Source organism: Struthio camelus, chromosome 2 (genome assembly GCF_040807025.1).
Source record: "Struthio camelus isolate bStrCam1 chromosome 2, bStrCam1.hap1, whole genome shotgun sequence".
NCBI classification, from domain to species: Eukaryota; Metazoa; Chordata; class Aves; order Struthioniformes; family Struthionidae; genus Struthio; species Struthio camelus.
In genome coordinates, this window is record NC_090943.1 from 18,853,404 (window position 1) to 18,875,781 (window position 22,378).

The following is a 22,378-nucleotide window of genomic DNA, read 5'->3' on the forward strand; positions in this document are numbered from 1 at the left end:
GAAATTTTTAATGCATTACATCGTTGGTTTTTATGTATTATGTTTTTACCTTATCCAGAACAATGACAAATTAAGACGTCACTTAGCGGAGGCCGTTTCCCACTGTTGCATGTGGGGAAGCAATAGAGTTACCTTCGGAGAGACGAAGGCTGTGGCTCCCTTAGTACGTTACTTGAAATCAAATGATCCATCAGTTCATAGAGCTACCGCTCAGGCTTTATATCAACTTTCAGAGGATCCCAACAACTGTATCACCATGCACGAAAATGGAGTGGTGAAGGTGAGGTGAAAGATTTTTCTTATTTGGAGTTCAAATCATTGAGGGGGTTTGGCATGTTCAAAAGAAGAGCTCTATCATTTGAGATAGGTTTTGAAATAGTTTTTAAATACTGCTGCCTACCTCAAATTTTCTGAACTTCATCCTTGAAACATTTGGTTAAACAGTGAATTAGGGAAGAATATTTCAGTTCTAAAGATATCACAGCTAGGTGATTGTTAGGATACAGACGTATGATATGGACGTTCACCTCTAGAATCTTCTACCTGAGTCGTACCTAGGTTGGTAGTGGCATCACATCAGCATTTTATCATTCTCAAGTGGCTTTTGTGAAATAAGTTGGGTCATCTTAATGGATAGTTGCCCAGTATGGCAGAAGGCCACCTAGGAGCTGAGTGCAACTGGATCCATTTATAAGATAATCTTTTGGGACCAAATTAAGGTAGAGTAATACAACAGCTTAGTTCACCTGGGCTTGTTTCAATGAGTTCTGTACTCACTTATAAAAATTCTTATTTTAAGCGTTAAGTATGAGCGCATTCCCGAGGGCCTTTTCTCTAGTAAGAATTTTCTCTCAGAAAGGTTTTTCCAGGAAAGTTTTATCTCAGAAATTGAAGCCAGTGGAGTTATTTCATTGGCATAGGAGAGATGAGGATTACAGCCTTAGAGATGGAGACTGTAGGTATTGTCAGTTTTCATAAGCTGCTTTAAAGATTTGCTGTTTGTAGATTTGCAAATTGTGCAATTCCTTCCCATCTTATAACTGATGGGTTGTCTGAACTTAGGAGGGGATATATGTCCAGTTCTCATCACGTGAACCAGCACATGTATGCATTCATATCATATGGTCCGATATGCATTAGTAACAGACATGGAGGAGCTGCATTTTGGTCCATGGTCTGACTGCCTGAGTAGCAGTTGTGCTGAAAAGGACCTGGGAGTCTTGATAGACAGCGAGCTGAACATGAGCAGGTAGGATGCCCTGGAGCCATGAAGGTTAACAGGGTCTTGGGCTGTGTTAATTGAAACATAGCCAGGAGGTCAGGGTAAGTGATTCTACCCCTTTACTCAGTGCTCGTTAAGTCACATCAGGACTACTGTGTCCAGTTTGGGCCCCCACTTCAAGAAAGATGTGGATGAACTTGAGCAAATCCAGCAGAAGACCACCAAGATGGTTGGGGGCTGAAGCACAGAGAGTCTGAGGGAACTGGGCTTGTCTAGCTCGCGGAAAGGAGGCTGGAGGTGGTGGTCAGGGGGGTAGGAGGGTTGAGGATGCTAGTAGCAGCCTGACAGTATCTAAGATTAAGTTTTCTAGGAGACAGAGCCAGGCTCTTTACTGAGTGAGGAGCATGGTGGGAGGACAAGAGGCAATATAATATAAATTGAAACTGATGGGTTCCGACTGGATATAAGGAAATAATTTCCACTCAGAGGGTAATGAAGCACTGGAGCAGTTTCCCAGAGAGGCTGTAGGATCTCCAGCCTTGGGGGTTTTCCAGACCTGACTTGGCAAAGCCATCAGTAGCCTGGTCTGAATTCAGTGCTGACCCTGCTTTGAGCAGGAGGTTGGACTAGAAAACCTCCTGAGGTCCCTTCCAACCTGAATGATTCTGTGATTCAGATCATCTGATTTCCAGCAAAAGCAGAAAATAATGATCTATCTTTGCAAAACCCTTCTTTACTCTCTTTTGATAATTGAGGAATATTCTCCAGCTTTGCAGTGGACTTTATTGATCCATACCCATGACAGATCCAATCAAGGAAAATAGTCATAGTTATGATAACAGATTTTCCCATTCATGTCCCCATCTAATGTGGAAGAAACTTCACTATATTCAGTTAAGTGGATTTCTCAGAAGAAACAGGGTCAGAGAGACAGATTTCATCTCTCTTTTGTTTAGACAGTTATGGTGATGTGTAGAATGAAATGTCTGCATTCTGTTCTGTGTCATTCGGAAATGGAATATTCATTCTATGAACAGAAGTTCAATTGAATTCTTGGGTCTGTCTGCAAACGTATGTGACTAAGAGATGCTATGTAACCCTGCTTATCTTTAAGTACTTCAAAACTCTATGAGGATTGATTTAAGTTATCCTCCTCTGTAGTTCACAAGTTCTCAGTTTTGGGGGGGAAAGCAAGTGGACTCTGCAAACAAGACTGATTCCATAATAAACGTTTAAAATGCAACCAAACCTGATCAAGAATTAAAAGAGCAAGAAGATAAAGACACCTGTGAGCACAATTTGCCATGAAGGACCTGCAATAAGTCTTCATACCTGCTAAATATCACAATATGCAAAAGTTTTGGCAAAGATTTTTGGAAGTGGTTCAGAATAGCAATGAAATCGTCTCTAACATAAAAAGGGCCCACTGTTGATTCCTGCCATAAGCTGTTTGGGTTGGTAGACTGTAATCTTTTCATAGCCAGGAGGTGACTGTGAACTGAATACATAGCTGGGAGGGGAACCATTGAGATTCCTTATTGCACATTTTACTTAGAGGCAGTAAAAAGGAAATATCCTTGGAAGCCATTAATTTATGTGAAGGATTAACCTTTGCCAGTCCCCCAAAAAGCAAAAATAATGGAAATTTGGCAGAGTGTATTTTCAGACAAACTGAATTAAACTAGTCAGCTAGTTCATGCCATCCATACCAAGGAGTGTCAGCCAAAGCACAATCAAATTTACTAAATAACTGTAAACCTGTAAGAAGAGATCTGTCCAGCTCTTCAAGTCAACTGTATTCCATTCAGATTCCTACTAAAATCGGTGTGCATAGTGTAAGATCTGAGTCCCAAGGGTCACCCAGAAAGTTTGTAACAGTGGGAATTTACAATTATAAAATAAACCTTGAAAACAAGTTTGATGCTTTTAAAATTAAAGAAGATGAATTGTTGTAAGAAACCCATGTAGCTGAAGAAGCTCTTCAAACGCATCCCATGGTGCGAAGAGATGCAAATAACTCACTTACTCTTATTGAACACCTGTATATATTTCACTTCTCCATGTGTTTGTTTTCAGTTATATTCAAGGGAGCATTCATGGAAGGGCTTATTTGCAGACATTACAGATATTCATTCTGGAGAATATGAATGTAATTGTATATGCCTAAACAAATGAAAACATTCTTCACAAATAATATTTATGTATTTTTAATTATCCAGGTAGTTTAAAATAGCATTTTATGGAAACTTTGTTCTAACATAATAATTATAAACAGAGCTGTTATTAAAGCTTTATTCCTTTAAGTATTAAAGTCTAAGGAACCATTAGCACAAGGAAAACTGATAAAATGGGTAAGTCTAAACAGCGGGACCCTGGAGCACTTCCCAGCTCTTGTGTCCTGGTGCATATGCTGGCCAGATACTAACCGCATATTGGGATCAGACCTGGATATATAGCATGACCCCTACATTGTGGTTTGTGTTGGCCAAAAACTCAGGAGCAGAAGCAGAAATGGAACGACACCATGTATAAACAACTGGAAATTAGGGCAGCAGGGCATATCGCAAAATGCATTTGCCTTTCAGCTAGGATACAGTCATAGATAATCCACTGCCAGTGCATATTGAAGCTAGCATGGCTCCGAGATTCATGTTAATGAGCTGAGAAAAAACTAGACCCTGTTCTGTTCTCTCTGGGCCCTAAAGTGACTAAAATGCAGTGAGGTCATCAGAGCTAGCTTTCTCCAGCTATCTTGAGCTTTCTTGCCTGTTTAGCTTTGATAGCATGGAGCTCAGTGTCAGATGATTTACCTTATTTTAGTACTATGACTGCAATATAGATATATGCGTGTGACAAAAGTGGGTAGTTTGTTTTTACCACCATTTTTCGAGTTCTCCTAGCCACAAGAAAAGAGGAAGATACCCATGATCTTCTGGAGTTTCTAATGCTAAGAAAATACCGTTTTGATCAGCAGTTACGTGCCATGAGATTTCCAACCACTTCCTAAAGCTTATACATTATGTTAAAAACCTAGAATGGCAAAAGAGCAGCAAAGCAAAGTGAAACGGCAAACTGGACTTTTTGAAGGATATAGCTACAAGGGATAGATCAGACCAGTAAGACATAGTGGTTCCTATCCAGTGAGGATGGCCGCACAATAGGTGAAGCGTGCTGGAGAGTCTAACATAATATGTTCTGCTGGGCCTATCCTAGTTTCTGTAGAAGTGCTAACCCAAATATTTTTGTTCCGTGTTGCCAGAGCTGAGCATGCCATGTGCTATTGGATATCTGTACCATGCTTCTCAGTGATCACAGATCGCCTGGCTGCTTTCATTATTCTTAGCCTCTCTAGTGAAGAGTTGACTGAATGCATACCTTTATATTTATGTAGGGGTTGTGTATGTACAGGTTTTTGCAGGACCCATTACGCTTTTGTGTCTGGAAATTTTTTCCTGGATTTTTTTCTTTTTTCTTTTTTTTTTTTTTTAAATTCTTTTACCAGATTTCTGGTGTTTCAATAATTGTACCAGGTTGGAGTGATGGTGCAGCTGATGGAGTTCTGACTAGGTTGCCATACGTGCAGAATTCCAGATGTTCTGTGCGCTATGTTCACGTGCACAGGAAGCCTGGAGCTTCTAGGAAATGTGTTCTGCATGAATGACACAGTTGCTCAGTGCTTGAACAGTTGGCCAGAGACTTTCTCAAAGCACCAGACTTACTAACCATTCACTATGCAATGCATGTGTCTACATTTCTGTCCATGAAACCAGGAATAAAAATATACAGGGAAATTAATTTCAGGCGAAATCCCAGATTTCAAATTTTGCCACTACTGTTATAAACAGTATTTGCTAATCATTCATGTCAAAACAGCAGGTGTATCTACACAAATGTGAGAGAAAATGAGTATTCCAAATTCTTAGCTATTTTTAACTGCAAACAAAACACAGTCAGTTTTCTCAAACAAGGCTATGCTGCAGAAGGGGTTGGGAAATACTGGTGTATGACAGCTGCCATGTGAAATTCTGAGTAGACAAACAGGACACTTCAGGAGTAGATTTAGAAAGGCAGCTTATGAAGTTTTCACTGTATGTTCAGTTCCATGCTCAATATTCTGATGACCAGAAATAGAACAATGGTTGTAACCTGTGATGGATGAATCAATGCTTTCTTTCTATCCAGTACCAGACAATATTTTCTCTTTCTGAAGTAAAAATTCATGATTGTGCTGGAAAAGAGATTTGTATTTTGGAAGACCAGGTAATGACACATGGAACATTGAAAAGAAGTGAAGATCTCGAACTAAAAAATACAGATTTTTTTGTGTGGATGCTTTTTTAAGATGAATTATAGAAAGACTGTTCTGCAAAGCACAGTCAGGTAAGGATGTACAAGATGTGACTACAGATATTTTAGCAGGGAAAAGATGAGTCTGAACCTGTTTTAAAAGAAGAATTCACATCATCTGAAGGTCCTGAAAGAACAGTTAAATCATTGGCTTGTTGTAGAGACCATGCTACCATGGTCTCAAAGTAATGCAGTGCTTCTCTGTCTTACAGTTGCACCTTTTCTTGGCTACGTTGGCAAGCTGTAAAATGTGATATGCTTTTGAAGTGGGTAGGTGAGGATGATGGTATTTATAGGGGCTTATGACACTGCCTTCTAAAAGACTCCAGATACTATATGCAAGTGAACAACATGTAAGTGATTATGCCTGGGCTTTCTTAATTTGCAAATGAAGGAAGATAACTTCCAGAGTAGACTATCTTTTAACTTCTGACTTGGTAAGTGGTATAAGTTGTTTATTTTTATGGAATATCATCATTTTTTGTAGAGAAGGCCTAGGAGTTTTGGATGGTCTCCTTGTCTGTAGAGTTGAGCCAGTCTTTCGTGAGGAGGCTAATGAGACCTCTGAGGAGATTATTGAAGTCGTGAAAAAAGTAAGAGGAAAAGAAGGAAAAATAAGCACCCAAAATCAGGATATCAAAGAAAAAATTCATAAAAGCAAGCATTCATCTTAACTTCTAATGTCTACACTGTAGATATCTCCCTCTGAAGTAGTAACCCAAATTCCCGTAGCAGTCAGGAGTGAGGAATAGATTCTTTATTGTGCTTCATCTGTCCTAATTTAGAAACTTACACTAAGATAAGGCACCTCATGCTCTACTGATAGTATTGCCTGGTCTGTTTTCGTTATAACGGGAGTGCAGGCTCACAGTTCTGATCTACACATCTACACTGTAGATATCTTATGTTTAGAGGGGTAAATCCCACCCCAAGGCAGCAGAGAACTTTAAATACCTATTTAGTCCCGTCTGTTATTAGATAGGAAGGATAGAATTCTGAATAATAGTGCAATTAGAAAGAACTATTAAAAATATTATATTCTCTATTTGGGAAAAAAAAAACAGATGAGATGTATTTATATGATAGGATGGTGATGAAATACTGTCTGCCCAGCAGTGAGAGGCACACTTTAAACATGATCTAATAAAGACAGATGTTTTAAATTAGCGAATCTAATTAACTTGGATCCAGCGGTTTTGAAAAAAATCTTTGGAACGTTAAGGATGGATTCCTTTCTAACTTTAGCTACTTTTAGGTGTGTAGTTCAAAGTAGTCTAGACTAAGGCACCTTTGGCATGCAAAGGAGAGAGAGAGACACCTGCAGACTTACACTAGCTGAAAATAAGTGCCCAAGATATATGGATAGAATAGACTTGTGAAGGTGCCTGTCTTTCCCCACTGAATATGGAAAGGAGCTAGGTGACTAGCTCAGATTCAACAGCTAGCTTTTAGGCAGCTAAATTTAAATTGATGTCCTTCTGAATGTTGATTTTCAACAAGTCTTACAGTACAGGGGAAGTTGCAGCATTGGAAGAAAGGTAATGTTGTGCCAGTATTTAAAAAGCCTAAATAAGACCATAGTCCTGTAAATCAGGCACTATTCTCATCTTAGATAATCACAGATACATACATTGTAATACTACAAGGGATCATTGTGGTGTTCTAGTCTGACCAGCCCGGCTCATACAGAGCAGAGACATTGCTTCAATTTGTTTCTGTTTGGAATAGAGTATATCTTTTAGAAAAACACTGACTATTTACTTAAAAAATTCCAGCGATGGAAAATCCGCTAGAGCCATGATAACTTGTTCCAGTAGCTAAATACCTTCCCCATAAAAACATTTGCACCTTATTTGTAGCCTAAACTTGTCTAGCTTTATCTTATGTCGTTACATGTACGAAGCTATTGCTTGGTAGACCAAAAGGCCCTGTCTGACTTCTGTTCTCTTGCACATTTTTATGTGTAAGATCAAGTAAGATCAAGTCACTCCATAGTTATCTCTTTAATTAACTAAATAAGTGGAATTTCTGATGGAATCTCTACTCTGTCTTTTCAATTCTTTAATTATTTTTGTGGGTCATCTCTGAATCCTTTATTTTTGAACTTCCTTTTTGGACCGAATTTCAACTTACTTCAGAACATGATTCAGTATTCCAGTAATAGCTTTATGAATACTTAATCAGGTGAAATAACTTTCCTGTTTCTATGTAAGCTGGGTTTGAACATCAGAGATTTTCATTAGCCTGTTTGGCCACAATGTTGCCCTCAAAGTTTATGTTTGGTGGATTTTCTACTTTGACTTCAATGTCTTTTTGGGAACTGTTTGCTAGGTTAGAACTTCCCATGCTGTAATATTAGCCTGCATACACAGGACTAAAGGAAGGTAATATTTTTAATGTAAAACACCAGTGAAGTTAGACCTTGTGAAATAAGTTGATATCTTTTTTCAGAATATTAAATCAGTGTTGAATACTTGTCAGTACACTCTGTAAACCTCAAATGAAATAGCTCTCTTTTCATAAGAATCATTCACAGTTTAATGGCAGCCACAGAATTTATTCAAGTATTTTGTTGTTTTAGAGAAGAGAAGTTTAAGGGATCAACACACTGACTTTTCATATAGTGCCTTTTAAAACAACGTACTGCATTTCCATAGTAGGAGATTCCAGTTTTGGTGGAGGTATGATACATTAGAAAACTGAAGTTCAGTGGCTTGTTAGTTATGTAGACACAGATGGATTAGGCTCTGTGAAAGGAATACCTGTGGCTTTAAATAGTAAAGTATGAAACTAAAAAAAGAGTATATTCTTCTTTTTGAGTGTACATTCTACATTTGCAAGCACGTGGTCAGATAGTACATAAATATTCCAAAACATTTAGGGGTATCTTCCCATTAAGGTAATTTCCAGTATCCCATATGAGGATTTCCTGATGTTTTGACTTGGGATAAGGTTTGTACTTGAATTCTTAACTGATTAAATAACAATATTTAATTAATAACATTATTAATTTGTAATTTATGTATATATTTATTTGTAATGTGATGGTGTTTAAAGCCATAGATCACAATTAAGTAGTTCATTTTGCTGGGCAGTGTTGTAGGCCTACCTAAGAAGACGACCCCAGAAAACTTTCAATCTGAATGTGTGACAGAACAAGATGAAGGTGAACGAACAGCTAGGGATGGAATGGTAGAAAAAATCTGTAAAAATATTTGTGCTGATCATTTTTGATAATACAAGTAAAACCAAGATACAACTACTGCTAGTTCATAATGGCAATTCAATTATCTGAAGTAAAATATAAGTATCAAATACTGAGTCTATGGGAGTTTTTCTGAAAAACAAGGAAACGGGGCCACTAAAGAGCAGCCAGTCACCTAGACATTAAGGCACTTATATGGGAACCATAACTAGTCCTGTTGGTAGGTTTTTTCCATGTGTGTGTGTCTCCTCTGATGGCTACAGAAAATTGGAGTAAATTAGCCTCTGTTGAGTTCTGCATTGTTCTGAGGTGCTTTTATTACCCAGACAAATTCATTTAAAGACAGCTATTGCTATGCTGCACTGTAAACAAATCCATTGTCTCCTGTTCCTATTCCATTGTATATCTATAGCATATAACAGACTTTCAGTTAGTGTATTAACATTTTTTAATATTGAAGGTGCATACCCTGCCTACCACTGTATAGAAGTGATCTTTAACCTTACTCTGTGGTCTGCTGCTTTGAATTATTTGCATAACGTGGAAGTGCTCTATTTTCTTATTATGAAGAAATATTAATAGATCCCTTACAGAATATCAATTGTTGTAGCATATAGGAACTTTACCAGGGATGCTGAAAACTTAATTTAAACTGCCTAGTATAATAAGGCAGGCAAAGAAGGACTTGTGCTGTTAAGAGTGGGACTTGATGTGTATATGTGCATGCACATATGTGTGTGTATATATATATATGTTTTAATTAATCCATCAAAATTGTTCCTATCTTCTCATCAGCCTGTGACCTCAAGAGATGCATGGTATTTTTTTCAGTTTGATAATTTTTTGAGGGAGGAGGCAAAGACCATATAATGGCTACAGTGTATTTTCTGAATGCTGCTATGATTTTAATACATAAGAAATAATTGTAGTTTTTTAAATTCTATTACTATTCTTAATTGTAGGAAGGTTAATCACACATAGATTCTTGCATTCCAGTGTAATAATCTAAGATATAAAAATTACTGGTTTTACCATGATTTATAAATTTACTGTGACATGTAGATTTAATATTTGAAGTGTTCTGATATACTTTGTTATAATGACTGCATTATAAAACACATTCTGTGTATTTTATTGTGCAGTGCTTTCAGAATATTGGCCATTATTTGCTGAAGTCATAAATCCTTACGAGAAGTTTTGGCTAACTTTTTTATGAGAAAAGGCTTTCATAAGACAATCTTTGTGAAATAAATATATGTGAATTGCAAAATATGGATGACAATTACTAGTAATTTCTGCTGAAAATGTTCCAAAAACAGTTTCTGCCATAAAGCATATAAATTTGAAGTTCAGAAACTGAAATGCAAAAGCACCAGCACCTACTTCTTTAGGTGTATTTGGTTTAGGGGTAGTTTGTTTTGGGAGGAGTGGTTCTTCGGTGAGAACATTGAGTATAGGATACACAGTTTTACGTTATCAATCAAGTTTTAAATAAGTTCAAAATATTTCATATGATATCTATGTAATAATAATATATATGTGCAGTACACATGTATTTTCTTATTTATATCTTTACATTTTTATTTCCAATTTGGAAGAACCCACTTTTTAATGGTCATGATCAGCTCCATTCTGGCTCCACAGTTTAGGCTGGAGGTATAGTGTGTTTGGCATATATTCCAAGTTGATGCCTGTTGCTTTTTATAAATTAATTACAGTTCTTGGACATCAAGAAAGAGGGCACTAGATGGCAAAATTGCTGCACGTCTGTCAGCTATAGAAAGTGTGCCCAGTTCCTTCGCCTGCAAAGATATTGATCACGTCACTTTAAAATTTCAAAAACAAGAAGTTCCATAAACTGAGTCCCATGCTAGCATATTTCGTTTTGTTTCAGAAGGATTAGTGAAAATTGACAATGTTACATCACTGCAATTTTTATTGTGGTAGCAAGTAGCAGGTGTGAACATTTTCTTTACCATTACAACTCCAGGAAGCAGAAACCAGAAAGCCTCATCCTTCCTAATAAGCAGAATTTCACCATTTATAAATCAGGGGAGCTTACATATCAAACATTTCACTTTTACACCGTTGGCAGTGGTGATAAAAGTTTGACTTCAGTGTAGCTTAAGCCTCAGTTTTTAGATGTTTTTTCAAAATTTCACATTGCTAAAGCTTATAATATGTAGCAAGTGTTCTGGTAAAGTCTGGCTGATCCCAGATGGGAAAAAGCAGCAGCCCAAGGGAGATGAGCTTATCTTTGCCCAAACTCTGTGCTTCAGGAGATCTCTAATTTAGTAACATTTGGATAACAAACCTAGGGGCTGGCATAAAGCTACTCTTGGCACATTTTAAACACCTTTAGTCTTATAAAAAGAAGCTTGTCCCACTAAGCTGTAGGTTTGTTGGAGCTGTTTAACAGTAGCTGTGCCCTGCAGCTCTTTTAGTGATAAATGAGCCGTTTCAAATAAGTGCAATTGCAGCCAACTGTGCAGAAGGAATCATTAAAAAAAATTTAAATAGACATTTTTGAAGCTTAAAAATGCACAAACAAAGTATGTTAAACCAAAATATATGCTGCTCCTTTTAATGGAAAAGATTGCTACTGGCTAAGTCTGCCAGCTTCAATAGGTGTGCCAAAAAGCCTAGGAATCTGGCAGAGTCCATAGACAGCAGTTCCATCTTTCATCTATATTTCTTTTCTGTATTTATCTTGCTTTAGAAAATGCAGGGAATGTCTTTTCCTTCCGACTTGGCACTATTTCTAAACCACAGAAATACACAGAGCAGCTTCTTGCAATTGTTTAGCTCCCTGCACCAAGTCTGATCCTTCTGACTGTGTGAAATGTTTCCATCTAATTTGACAATAATAAGAAATAAGAAGAATATTAGAATTTTTTTTATTTTTATGCAATAATATCTTAGCTAAATTGTCAATTATTAAAATTAACTTTCTTAATTGAGAGATGCTGGACTTAATGCACAGCGGCAGAATGCCAGGTAATTATTTTTGGCATCCAGCTGATCAAAAATAGTTTCCTTGTATATACAGAGCTATTCACAGAAGCTGAACATAAGAAATAATAATAATGGTATTTTGGACTGTGTGAATAAGTCTATTTTGACATTCAGTGAAAGTATGATCCATTTGCCCTTAAAAACAGCAGTTCTTGTATACTCACATATATATATTTGCATGCATACATATGTGTCAATAGAAGCCAAATTATCACTCGGGAGTCCTTAATGTACCAAAATATGCATTCATTTATTGCCATCTATGAATTTTTTTTCCTTCTTCCTGTTAAAATTGGCTTCAAGCCCTAGTCATTGCAATCTTTTCAACATTGCCTTTTCAAACACCACACTGCAGTATCTTTTAGCAGTGTAGCACATCTTATTGCCGTCACTTTGAAGGTACAGATGCTAAGGAAAAGTCCTTCTACAGAGTGAAGATTATAAGATGAGTTCTAGTCTCAACGTTCCTTTTCAGCGTTCTGTATTTTGGCATAAAGTCTAAAGGCCTGATAAACTGCCAGGGGGCGGGAGGTTGGTGAGAATTTTGTCATTGATTCACTAAGGGCTGGATCAGACTCATTCATCACTGATCGCAATAGTGATTATATAACAATCAACTTTATGTAAAAACTAAAGTGTATCTTCTTATACACAATTAGTAAAAGTCTGTACAATTTTAATTTATTTGAAATTTCATTTTATTTAATTTTGCTTTAATCTCCAAGGATGGTAAGTGGCTATATTTATCAGCTGGTAATCATTATAAGAATTCTTGCAACAGCTCATGGTAATTTCTAATTTGTTGTAGTTCTGGAGAAAAAAATAATGCTAAAGTAAGAGAACATTGGTCCATATTGCTAGTTCATTGCCAGAGGAGCTGGGTATACTGCAAATTATACCTTATCTTTGGATCTGGAGAAAAGAGAAGGCTGCAGAGAAAGTAATTTTAGGTTTTATCCAGTCTACCCATTGCATCCATGTTGAAGATAAAGATAAAAATAAAAAAAACTCTCAATGGCATAAAACTGAGAAAACAGACACTCACAGATGTGCTTCCATATTGCCTTACAGCTAGTACAGCTCCATATACTGGACTCTCAGGCTAAGATACATATATTAGGTCTCTGTGGCCAATATAGAGAGATTAAAAAACTTCAGAAGGTGTTCAGAACACCTAAAGTCTGAACCCCTCTGTGGAAGTGCTGTCTTTTGTCACTTCTTCCCTATCTCCTACCATGACTAAAGCTATATGGGATGATTCCAGGTTTATTTGCTTTTTTTATCTCTATCAACTCTGCAATCTGCAGGATCAAAAAGCCATTAGATCGGATTAGTACCTTTGCAGGAGTCCAAAGACTGGTAGTTTCTGTAGTCCAGAGGCACTGCTGGCAAATGGAGTGCGTACATATCTCAAGGAGGCCTGTCTGTCCTGGCTCCCCTGGGCATTCGCTGTACAGTGAACATTTTATTAGTCTTTTGCTTCTCAAAGTGTTACACCTTTTCAGCAGTTGCTCTATGTTCTATTCATGTGCAATAAACCTGTTGCTATTTGGAAATGCTGGATTTACACTACTTAGATTTTAAGACAGCGTTCAACAGAACTCTTCACCAAAAGCTCTTTAAGAAATTAAATTGCTATGCTATCAGAGACAAAGTTCTAAAATGGTAAATACTTGGTTAAAAATGGGGAATCAAAGAGTAGGAATTAGGGTTAGGTTTTGCAGCCGAGGGATCTTGCCATTGAATATTTCATAAGTGAAAAAGTGGTGAAAGGAGAGGCCGCAAAGTTTGTTGACAGCACTAAGTTCTTCGGGGCAGTAGAGACAAGGGCCAAATGCAAACTGCAGTTCACAATACTTGGTCGTGTAGGTTATAAAATGGCAGATGAAATTCAGCATGGATTAACATAAAGCATGAATAGGACAATTTTTTTATTTATTCACTAATGGGCTTTAACTTGACTGTTGTTTCTCAGGAATGGTCTTTTGGTTAAGAAGTTTTATGAAAAGGTCAGCTTAATGTTCAGCAGTAGGCCAAAGCAGAACTCGTTGCCACTGGATATTGGAGATAGATTAAAAAAAAAAAAAATTGCAGTGGTTCATAAAGCAATTAGACCAATGAATGGAAGATAGGTCTATTAAGAGTTACGAAATATAAAGACATTGATTTTGGCCGACAAAATACCTAGGTTATAGGTTGCTGGAAGCCGAGAGGGATTAAGAGAGGAAATAACACCATATGCTTCTCCACTGTTATACTTTCCTTGAGGCATCTGCTTTTGCCTGTTAGTCTGAGACAGGTTACTGAGCGAGAGGGATATCTGGTCTGGCCCAGTGTGGCCATTCTTGTGTTCTGTGGGCATGCCAGCCTGTAGCAACTCAGCTAGTCAGTCTGTCTTATGGTTTCTGGAGGTGTCAAATCACCTGTGCAAGTATACCACAGTTGTGAAGCTCAATGCAAAGTTTTTACTGTTTGTGAAAGCATTGGTTTTACTGCACTGGACCATATGGTACAGTACAAATGTGCAGCAGATCCAAAAGGGCTGCCAATAACTAACTATCTGTTAGAACTGACAAGCTGTCCTGATATTTGAGCAAAGCTATGAAGTCCTCACAAATGATTTGAGCATTTTTTTTTTCTGTGTAAAATACAGCTAGGGACACCTTGAAGCCATACATCCCTGACATTTGATCTTGGTTTTGCTTCTGATTGGTCAAGCTGTTTCTGTTAATCTCTATACTTTTCATCTCATTGTCCAAGAATTCTTATAAAATTTTCAGTTACCTGTAAGAGTTATTTATCTTTACATTTGTCTTGACTTCCTGGGGTGGAAGAAATTGATATTCTAACTAATTCTTCAGCATCACAAACACATAAGATGGATAGAATTGTATTTATGAGCAGCCACTCTTTGACAAATGCCAATATTCTGCATAAAGAGGATCCCATTTAGGAGAGAATATTAAGTAGCCTTGATATGATCATGATTTAAGCATGTGATGGAGTATTTTCCTGGAAAGGTACCTCTTTGAGTTGGGATGTGAAGGATGAAAAAGAGACTATATTCCCCACAAAGAAATGCTGCTTTGTCTTACACCAGCTTCCTGATAATGTTATAAGCAGGTTGCAGTGTGCCCTGAGTACACTCACCCAAGAACGTCCAACATGCTGTTAGAAGTCGTCTTATACCAGCATTAGTGTTATGAAATGATAATTATAATAGCTAGTTAAACAACCTTTCCAGCCATTTCATGCTACCTGAGAGACAAAGTAGCCATTGTACTGAGTTCAGAGTACTAATTCCAATTCTTTTTAGCTCTCTGCAACAATCCCCATGATTTTTTTTCTTTTTTCTTCTTCTAAAGCGTGAAGTTGCATGGTTTTACAAAATTACTTTTCATATCTTCCCTCACATGCTTTAACTAGCATAAAAGCATAAACTCGAGCGTAAACTATGCTTTACCGGCATAAAAGCTCTAGCGGAGCTTTATACATGCTACAAACCTCACTTGCGTAAGCATAACTAAAACTTTATTTTGTAAAACTAAAAAAGCCCAAGTGAACAAATAAACCAAAAACATCCCCGAAACCTGAAGCTTGGAATTAAAATTGAGTAATCATTCAGTAAAAAAAATTGAAGAACAGAGCTCTGCTCTGATCAGAGAAAAGTTTTAGACTTAACTTCTGTCAGTGAATTTTTTATTCTCTGCTGGATAGTCATGGCATTAGAGATGAAAGGAAGCAGGCTGAGGCCCCTAATATTTCCTGGGTGACATGTACAAGGCAGGCAGGCAGGTAATAAGTCTTGCTTGCCGGCTACACAGTGTCTTTCTGAATCTCTGATCTCACAAAACTTCCAAAAATCAGCAGCCACTCAAATAATTTGTGGCCAGAATGAGTCTCTGAAGCAGTTTTGGTTTTTAGGGTGATTTTTTGGTTTTTAGGGTGATTTTTTGTTTCTTTTTTACAAAACATCTGTATAACTCCACACTAGAGAACTATATGCAATTCACAAATAATTAGGCTGAATGTGACCTGAATGGAGTGCTAGTTCAAGCCCTCTGGTATATTTTAACAAAAAAATATGTATCTTTTACAATAAGTCTGTATGGTAATGATTTTCTACAGCACAGACTTTATGAAAGCATAGAATTTTCCAGCACAAGTAAATGTATTTTATGATCACTATATCACGCTCTGTTCATAAACTAATGCTCAAATGACTCAGAAATTCGGGATGATTACAGGAAGTTGAATCCTCAGTAAAAATGAATTTATTCCTTACTTTTTTCTTGTATAACAAATAAAGAAGCTATCTGAGAACCTGAAAAAATAACTTCCACTTTGTGTTCATTCTTGCTTCTATTTTTCTTTTCCCTGACATCATACATTTAATTCTCTGCCTTTTGTCTTCCAGAGCATTACAAAAGTAATGACAAAAAAGAAAAACAATACAAAAGTTAAAATAATCAGTAAACACACAGTTCTGCAAATCTCAAACAATTTAAAAATAGGGAAATATAAAGAAAAATGCATTCCCTTAGTTCATCTCATCCTGTAATCCTACAGAGAAACTCACAAGGTGGACTGAAAGGAAGGACAGAGAATTTATGAAATCCACACATGTGAATGAACATATTGACTATACCTGGACCCTCTCTCATGAAAGCCCCCAGCTCATTTCTTACTTGCTCACTTTCAGAGTTTCATATTGTTATGAATAAAGTTGAGCTGTGTTTATACCATCTATAGATTTATTTATACTGTATCATTTTTCCTTTCTTTCAGTGTTTAATATATTCTCTCTGCTAAGTAGCTTTAGTAGTGCCCCCAAAGGAAGGAAATTAATACAGAAAGAAGAGCAAATAAATAACCCGTTCAAATAGATCTCTCATGTTTTGGCCAGACACAAATTATTAGCTTTCTTGATTGGAAGAGGTACCAATTGTATCCAAAAGAATAGTGAAATTATATATGTATTTATTCTCATGTATGTTAGCTGTTATTTGTTTTGGGAAGTTACCTTCAGTTATCTCAGGAAGGAGATCCAAATGTGGAGAATTAAATTCCAATTAAATTATTGTTATTAAATTAAGTATTCTTGTCTTGGAACATGCCCAGAGCAGGTTCTAGAAGTCACTTTTTGATTCTGTGACTGTGTATATACATGTATATACTGTATATATATATATATATTCATGTTTGTCTTAGTTTCATAAAGTGTTCCAATCAAGCATTCTCTAGTACATTCACTTAGCTTAAAAATAGACAAGGAGTTAAACAATGCCAGTCATCTTCCCGCTTAGGTCGATATACACTTTGCTGCCACCCACACACCTCAAAATCTGAAATTATAGCTTAGTCTTCTAGTGTGCCAGAAAAACAACAGCTTTAAAATTTCCTGGCTCGTTATTTGAAATAAATGCTGTCATATGGGTCTCCCATAACAACATCCTGCTTTTGTCCCCAGACTTTGATATGTAAGTTCACTAGGAAAAGTACCCCGCTGGTTTTGATTATTATGATCGTATATAGGCAGAGAGACAGACACTTAGATCATTAGACCTAAAACTATATACTGACTTTAAAGATCAAAATCAGTACTTGGAATTGCATACAGAAGAGAATTTGAAGTTAGTTCAGACATTGACATTGCAGTAGATGTTGCATACCTTTAAAATTATGAATATGGTCAGATTTTGTACCTTTTTCTCAGGATAAGGTGCATCTTGAGATTAACATTGCAAAAATTGTCATTAATCTGGAAACTCTGTTTTCTGATTGCTGCAGTTCAATGTTGTGTTCAGAGACAGTCTAGTTATAGTGCACTTCAAGAAAATAGGATAAACTAGAGAGTGAAAGGCACCATGTTTTCAGGGTATAACCCTTCAGAATGTGAGTGTTAATGGACAGCTTAGGGCTCCTTTTGTTTCTCTGACTCGCCCCTGATTGATAGTTTTTTTCCAAATGCCCTCTGTTAGCTCCCGTATAATCTTTTTACGACTGCTAGACACAGAAAGGCAGACAGAAGCAGAATTACAGTATTCACAGAAGCAGTAATTTTAAAAAAATTTGGAAAATCAAGACTAAACTAGCAATTCTTTCTCCAGTTTCCTATACTATCCCCTCAGTAATATTTGGGAAGAGAGGGCAACGTAAAAGTGATGTTCACACAATGTAAAAGTATAGTGTGAAAAAACAGAAGAGTATGGAAAAGAAATAGGAAATTATAATAAGAAAGATTGATCGGATTGGCAGCAACATAAGGGAAGGATGGTCGCCAGCATGTCACTAAGGCAAACTAAATTATGAAAAGGAAAAGAACGTCCGTGGTGTAAGTCTACTATTTTGAATGTCCATATAGCAAGTAAGCAGGCTCCTGTTTCAATCTTGATAAAATGAATTTCCAGTGAATTGAAAAAAGCTTTTCTTTAATGTCATTCTTTTGATATTATGAAAAAGTTCTTTATTCTCTCTATCCCTCCAAGAGCCTTTTATATGTTAATCTTCTCTTGAAAACTACAATGAAATAAAAATAAAATAGAGAAAGTGGTTCAAATAAAAATATGCTGTAAGACCTTTGGCTTCATCACTTCTGGATTATCAGATCTGCGTATTGCTTTTTGTGGGATGAATTTCATATCCCATAAGACTCCCTGTGCATCGGAATGTTCATGATGATTGAATTCTTTCTAAATACTGCACCAAACTTCTTACAGCTGAGTATAGGTTTAAAATAGCTGCCTTTAAGGACTCATTCAGGTACATGTAATCATACTTTTTAGACAAAGATTAGAAAATATTTGTTGATGTTAGTTTTATTTAGGTACATTACCTTTGCAGGTATGTTAAATTCACATCTGAAATTGTTAGAAATATTTGGAGCTCTATGAATTACAACTTGAGATGGGAAACCTTAAAACTTAGTATATTTTCAAGTATTATGAAAGTTTACAAAGTTTTAAAACTATTTTACATCTTACCATTTAGCATTTTGTTCACTTTCTCCTTTGTCACTGATATTCCCGAATTCTCTGTCCATTTGTTATGGCCTTGCAAGAAGTGGTGTATCCTCCCCTGAATAATTGTAAGATTAGAAGTAACAGACATTTAATACAGATGAACTGTAGAAAGAGCTGTAGGTTATTTTTTTCATCTTTTGTACATATACACAAACAGACAAAAATGATGTATATTTAAATTGCGTATTTTGTATTATAATTCTGTTTAGACATTCAGGGTTGTATGTGTTTTCCAGCAGCTGAAGCAATTTAACCTTATTTAACCTTAATTGAAGAGTGTGAGAACTACATTACTATTTAGTATTTTATTAACGTGTACCTGAGAGGACTTCTCGTCAAAGTGTTATCCCCATTGTAGTAGGCACAATTAGATGAGGTGGAGAAAGCTGGTCCTTGTCCCAAACACCTTTCAATTTAACTGTAATAAAGGAGGCTGCTAGACGACGAAAGAAACAGACCAAAATGGATAGATAACAGGAAGGAAAAGGAAAAAATGAAGCTGTACACGGAAGAATTTTAAATTGCAAATCTATCATGACATGAAATCAGTTGAAATTCACTGAAACTGTGTATTCTAAAGAAACAGTAAACATCTCATGGTAGGGTAGAAATCAGTAAATGATCAGAATACTTCACGGAATGTATCAAGTCATACTGTTCTTTCTCCCTTGTTTCCTGCCAATGCTTTGTTTGCTGAGATTCAGCTCACCTAACTGCAGCCATGTCTAAGTTCACCAGTTTCATCACGTGTGGTCATATGTGAAAAGGTAAAACACCTGCAGAGGACAAGTCATCTGTTCTAAGTCCCAAAACCGGGGAGATGAATCCTCCCCTGGAAGTACACCACAAGCTGCAGACAAGTCTGTTTTCATCCTGACGCTCTCCCCCAAGTCCTGCGCCTGTTTGCAGAGAGGGAGCAGGTTTGCCCCTGTACCCCGATGCTGCTTTCCTGCGGGACGATGGGAAAGAAGAGGCAGCTGCTGCCCAGCCTGCTGGCCGCCACCGCGTTCAGACAGAGCACCTTAGCCCAAGCAGCAGCCTTTAGGCCTCCTCATCCCACCAGCCCTGTTTGACTGATTTATCCTTTCTTTGCTGCAAGAACAGAGATGTGTTTCAAGGGAGAAATAAGACTAGGAGAGACAGCAATGAGAGAGGAAAGGGAAAGAAGCTAGGTGAACTCTTTCTAGGATTTCTCCCACCCCAGCAGGAGACTGTCTGTGCCCACCTCTTCACATTCAGAGTGACTGGGCTAGGCTACGTCAGGGGCTGCTTTGACTTGGATCGCAGAGAGAAGAGCACATAGATGAGAGGGAATCAACATAGTGGGTGTCTACCTTGCCCATCTTCTGCTGTCCCTGGGATTGCTCAGGACTGGACTTTCTACCTCTGCTACTCTGCTCAGAGTGTTCCCTGACACAGATGAATTTACACCTGAAATCTATTCTCTTTGTGCCACCTGAGAAAAACAAGCACTGCAGAACTTGGACTATTGTCTTCTTAGGAGGCTATGTGGTACATATTGTCTTATCTTTTCACTCAGCTGAAAGAGGAAATCAGGAAATCAGCCTGACTTTCAGTTTAGAAGCAGTAACTTAGCTTACCTTTCATTATGCTTTGATTGTGCAGTATGTTTTATTATTTATAATTTAACTGTATGAGAAACATTTTCGTAGGAGTACGTGTAACATAACGCTCAAACTAGGTGCTTTAATATTTTCCACTGTGCAATATGGTGTTGAAAGTTAGCAAAATGCTGGCTGGATCTAGACTGATACTTTCTTGGATAAGCTTCTACCATATGCTTTTATTTAAAGTATTTTTTTTCTTTTAAGTTAGATTTATAAAAAGCATGTGAAAAATGTCTTTTTTGGAAAAGAAGTGTTATGCAATTAGAAGATCAGGGTTAGAAATTCAGCATCCTTTAGGAAATGTTACATATAAAAGAAGTCAGATATTAAATCTAAATTTTTAAAAAAGGCAAGTCCTACCACTAACTGGAAATGCTGTGTCGATCTACAAGATGTCATTACCAGCATCAGAGACAGAAGCAGCAGTCATATTGAAGTGAATGTCTTTAGTTCCAGGAATTTTAGGCTCTATGTGAGCTCTGATTAGCTTCCCAGTCTGTGCCTGGATATGAATCTTGTTGACGGTGTTTGTCCATATTTCCTTCTAATTAGAAAAATCAAATAAAATTTGTTTTGCAGGGCAAAAAAACCTAAAAAAAGCCAGAAAAAAGGCATTCAATATTCTTTTCAGAGTTATTCTGCATTCATTATTTGCTTTCCTGTTCACAGGATTCCAGAGTATTGAGTAGGCTGATCTTTATCTGCTTTGCATGAGCAAAGAAATCTCTGTCCAGCAGTATTGATCTACACTTTCCACTGTTTTCGAAAACATACTGTAGATATATCACATGACTAGCCCCTTATTTTAAGACAAATATATGCAAAAATATGTTCTGCCTGAAAACATCATTTTCTATGTCTCCTGCTTCCCACTAGTGAGCCTGGAAGCTGCAATAACTGTGGCAAAGGAAAGTGAGTACTTAAAAATTATTGTACACAATACACAGAGCACCAGTACCATCTGAGATTTTCTCAGATTCAGGGTTTATTGGTGTAAATCTTCAAATATGTGCATTTTCTCTGCTTTGAAATTCCCTGTGCTGCTTCTTTTGTAGAAGTGAAAAATCCTAGAAAGATACCTTCATAGCAAAAGGAATTACTAGCCTTCTCTGAAAATATCATTTTTATTTGGTTTGATTTTACTACGGATCCATTCCCAGATTTTGGAAGGAGACTTTTACAAGTGCTTAGCTTGATCCTTGCGTTGCCCTATTTGAAGAAATAGTTTTTCAGTTAATTATTTTGTGTTTGTAGAGCTTTCACTTTAAGGAAGCTGTACTTTTCAGACCATGGAAGGTGGTGGCATCATTCATGATACACCAATATGAAAGTAAATGCCATGGCTTATACCCTTACCTCTTCCTGCTGCCTGGAGGAACAAAGAACTTTCCATTTTTATTATCCTTTTGGTTTGTCAGAGAGCATAAGACCCAACAATGAGAATTTGCTAAGCATGTCTTCAGAGCAGCAGTTCCTGCCAACAGTCTGGGAAACTGCGGGCTGGTCAGCCTCACTTTGGTCCCTGGGGAAATTATGGAGTTAGTTTTCTTGGAGCACATTTCTGGGCTCACGAAAGAGAAGCAGATGACTGGGAACAGTCACCATAGATTTATCAAAGGTAAATCATGCCTGAGCAACCTGATTATCTTCAATCATAAAGTGACTAGGTGTGTGAATGAGGGGAGAGCAGTGGGTGTCATTTACCCTGACTTTAGCAAGGTTTTCAAAACAGTTTCCCACAATGTACTTCTGTCCAAGTTAGGATGTTTTACAGTCTAGATGGGTGGACAACCAGAAGTATAAAAAACTGATAGGAGGATCCAGCTCAGAGGGTAATGGTTAATGAATCGTGCTCTACCTGTTGCCAGTAACAAGTGGAGTAAGGTATCACAGGGCTCTCTACTGATACCTGTCTGTCCCATTTACCGTGTTTACCAGT

The 22,378-nt window shown here is 37.1% G+C and overlaps 1 protein-coding gene across 6 annotated transcripts in view; it reads left to right on the top strand.

The window, feature by feature from the left end:
- ODAD2 (outer dynein arm docking complex subunit 2) overlaps positions 1 to 22,378 on the top strand; it is a 97,013-nt gene that overhangs the window by 68,944 nt on the left and 5,691 nt on the right. For 5 of the 6 annotated variants that reach the window (XM_068934494.1, XM_068934500.1, XM_068934496.1 and 2 more), the window contains one exon: positions 59 to 280. The exons of the other annotated variant lie outside the window; for it this stretch is intronic. In XM_068934494.1, coding sequence (XP_068790595.1) covers positions 59 to 280 — 222 coding nt within the window. The remainder of the gene's footprint in view (positions 1 to 58; positions 281 to 22,378) is intronic. 6 annotated transcript variants of the gene reach the window in all.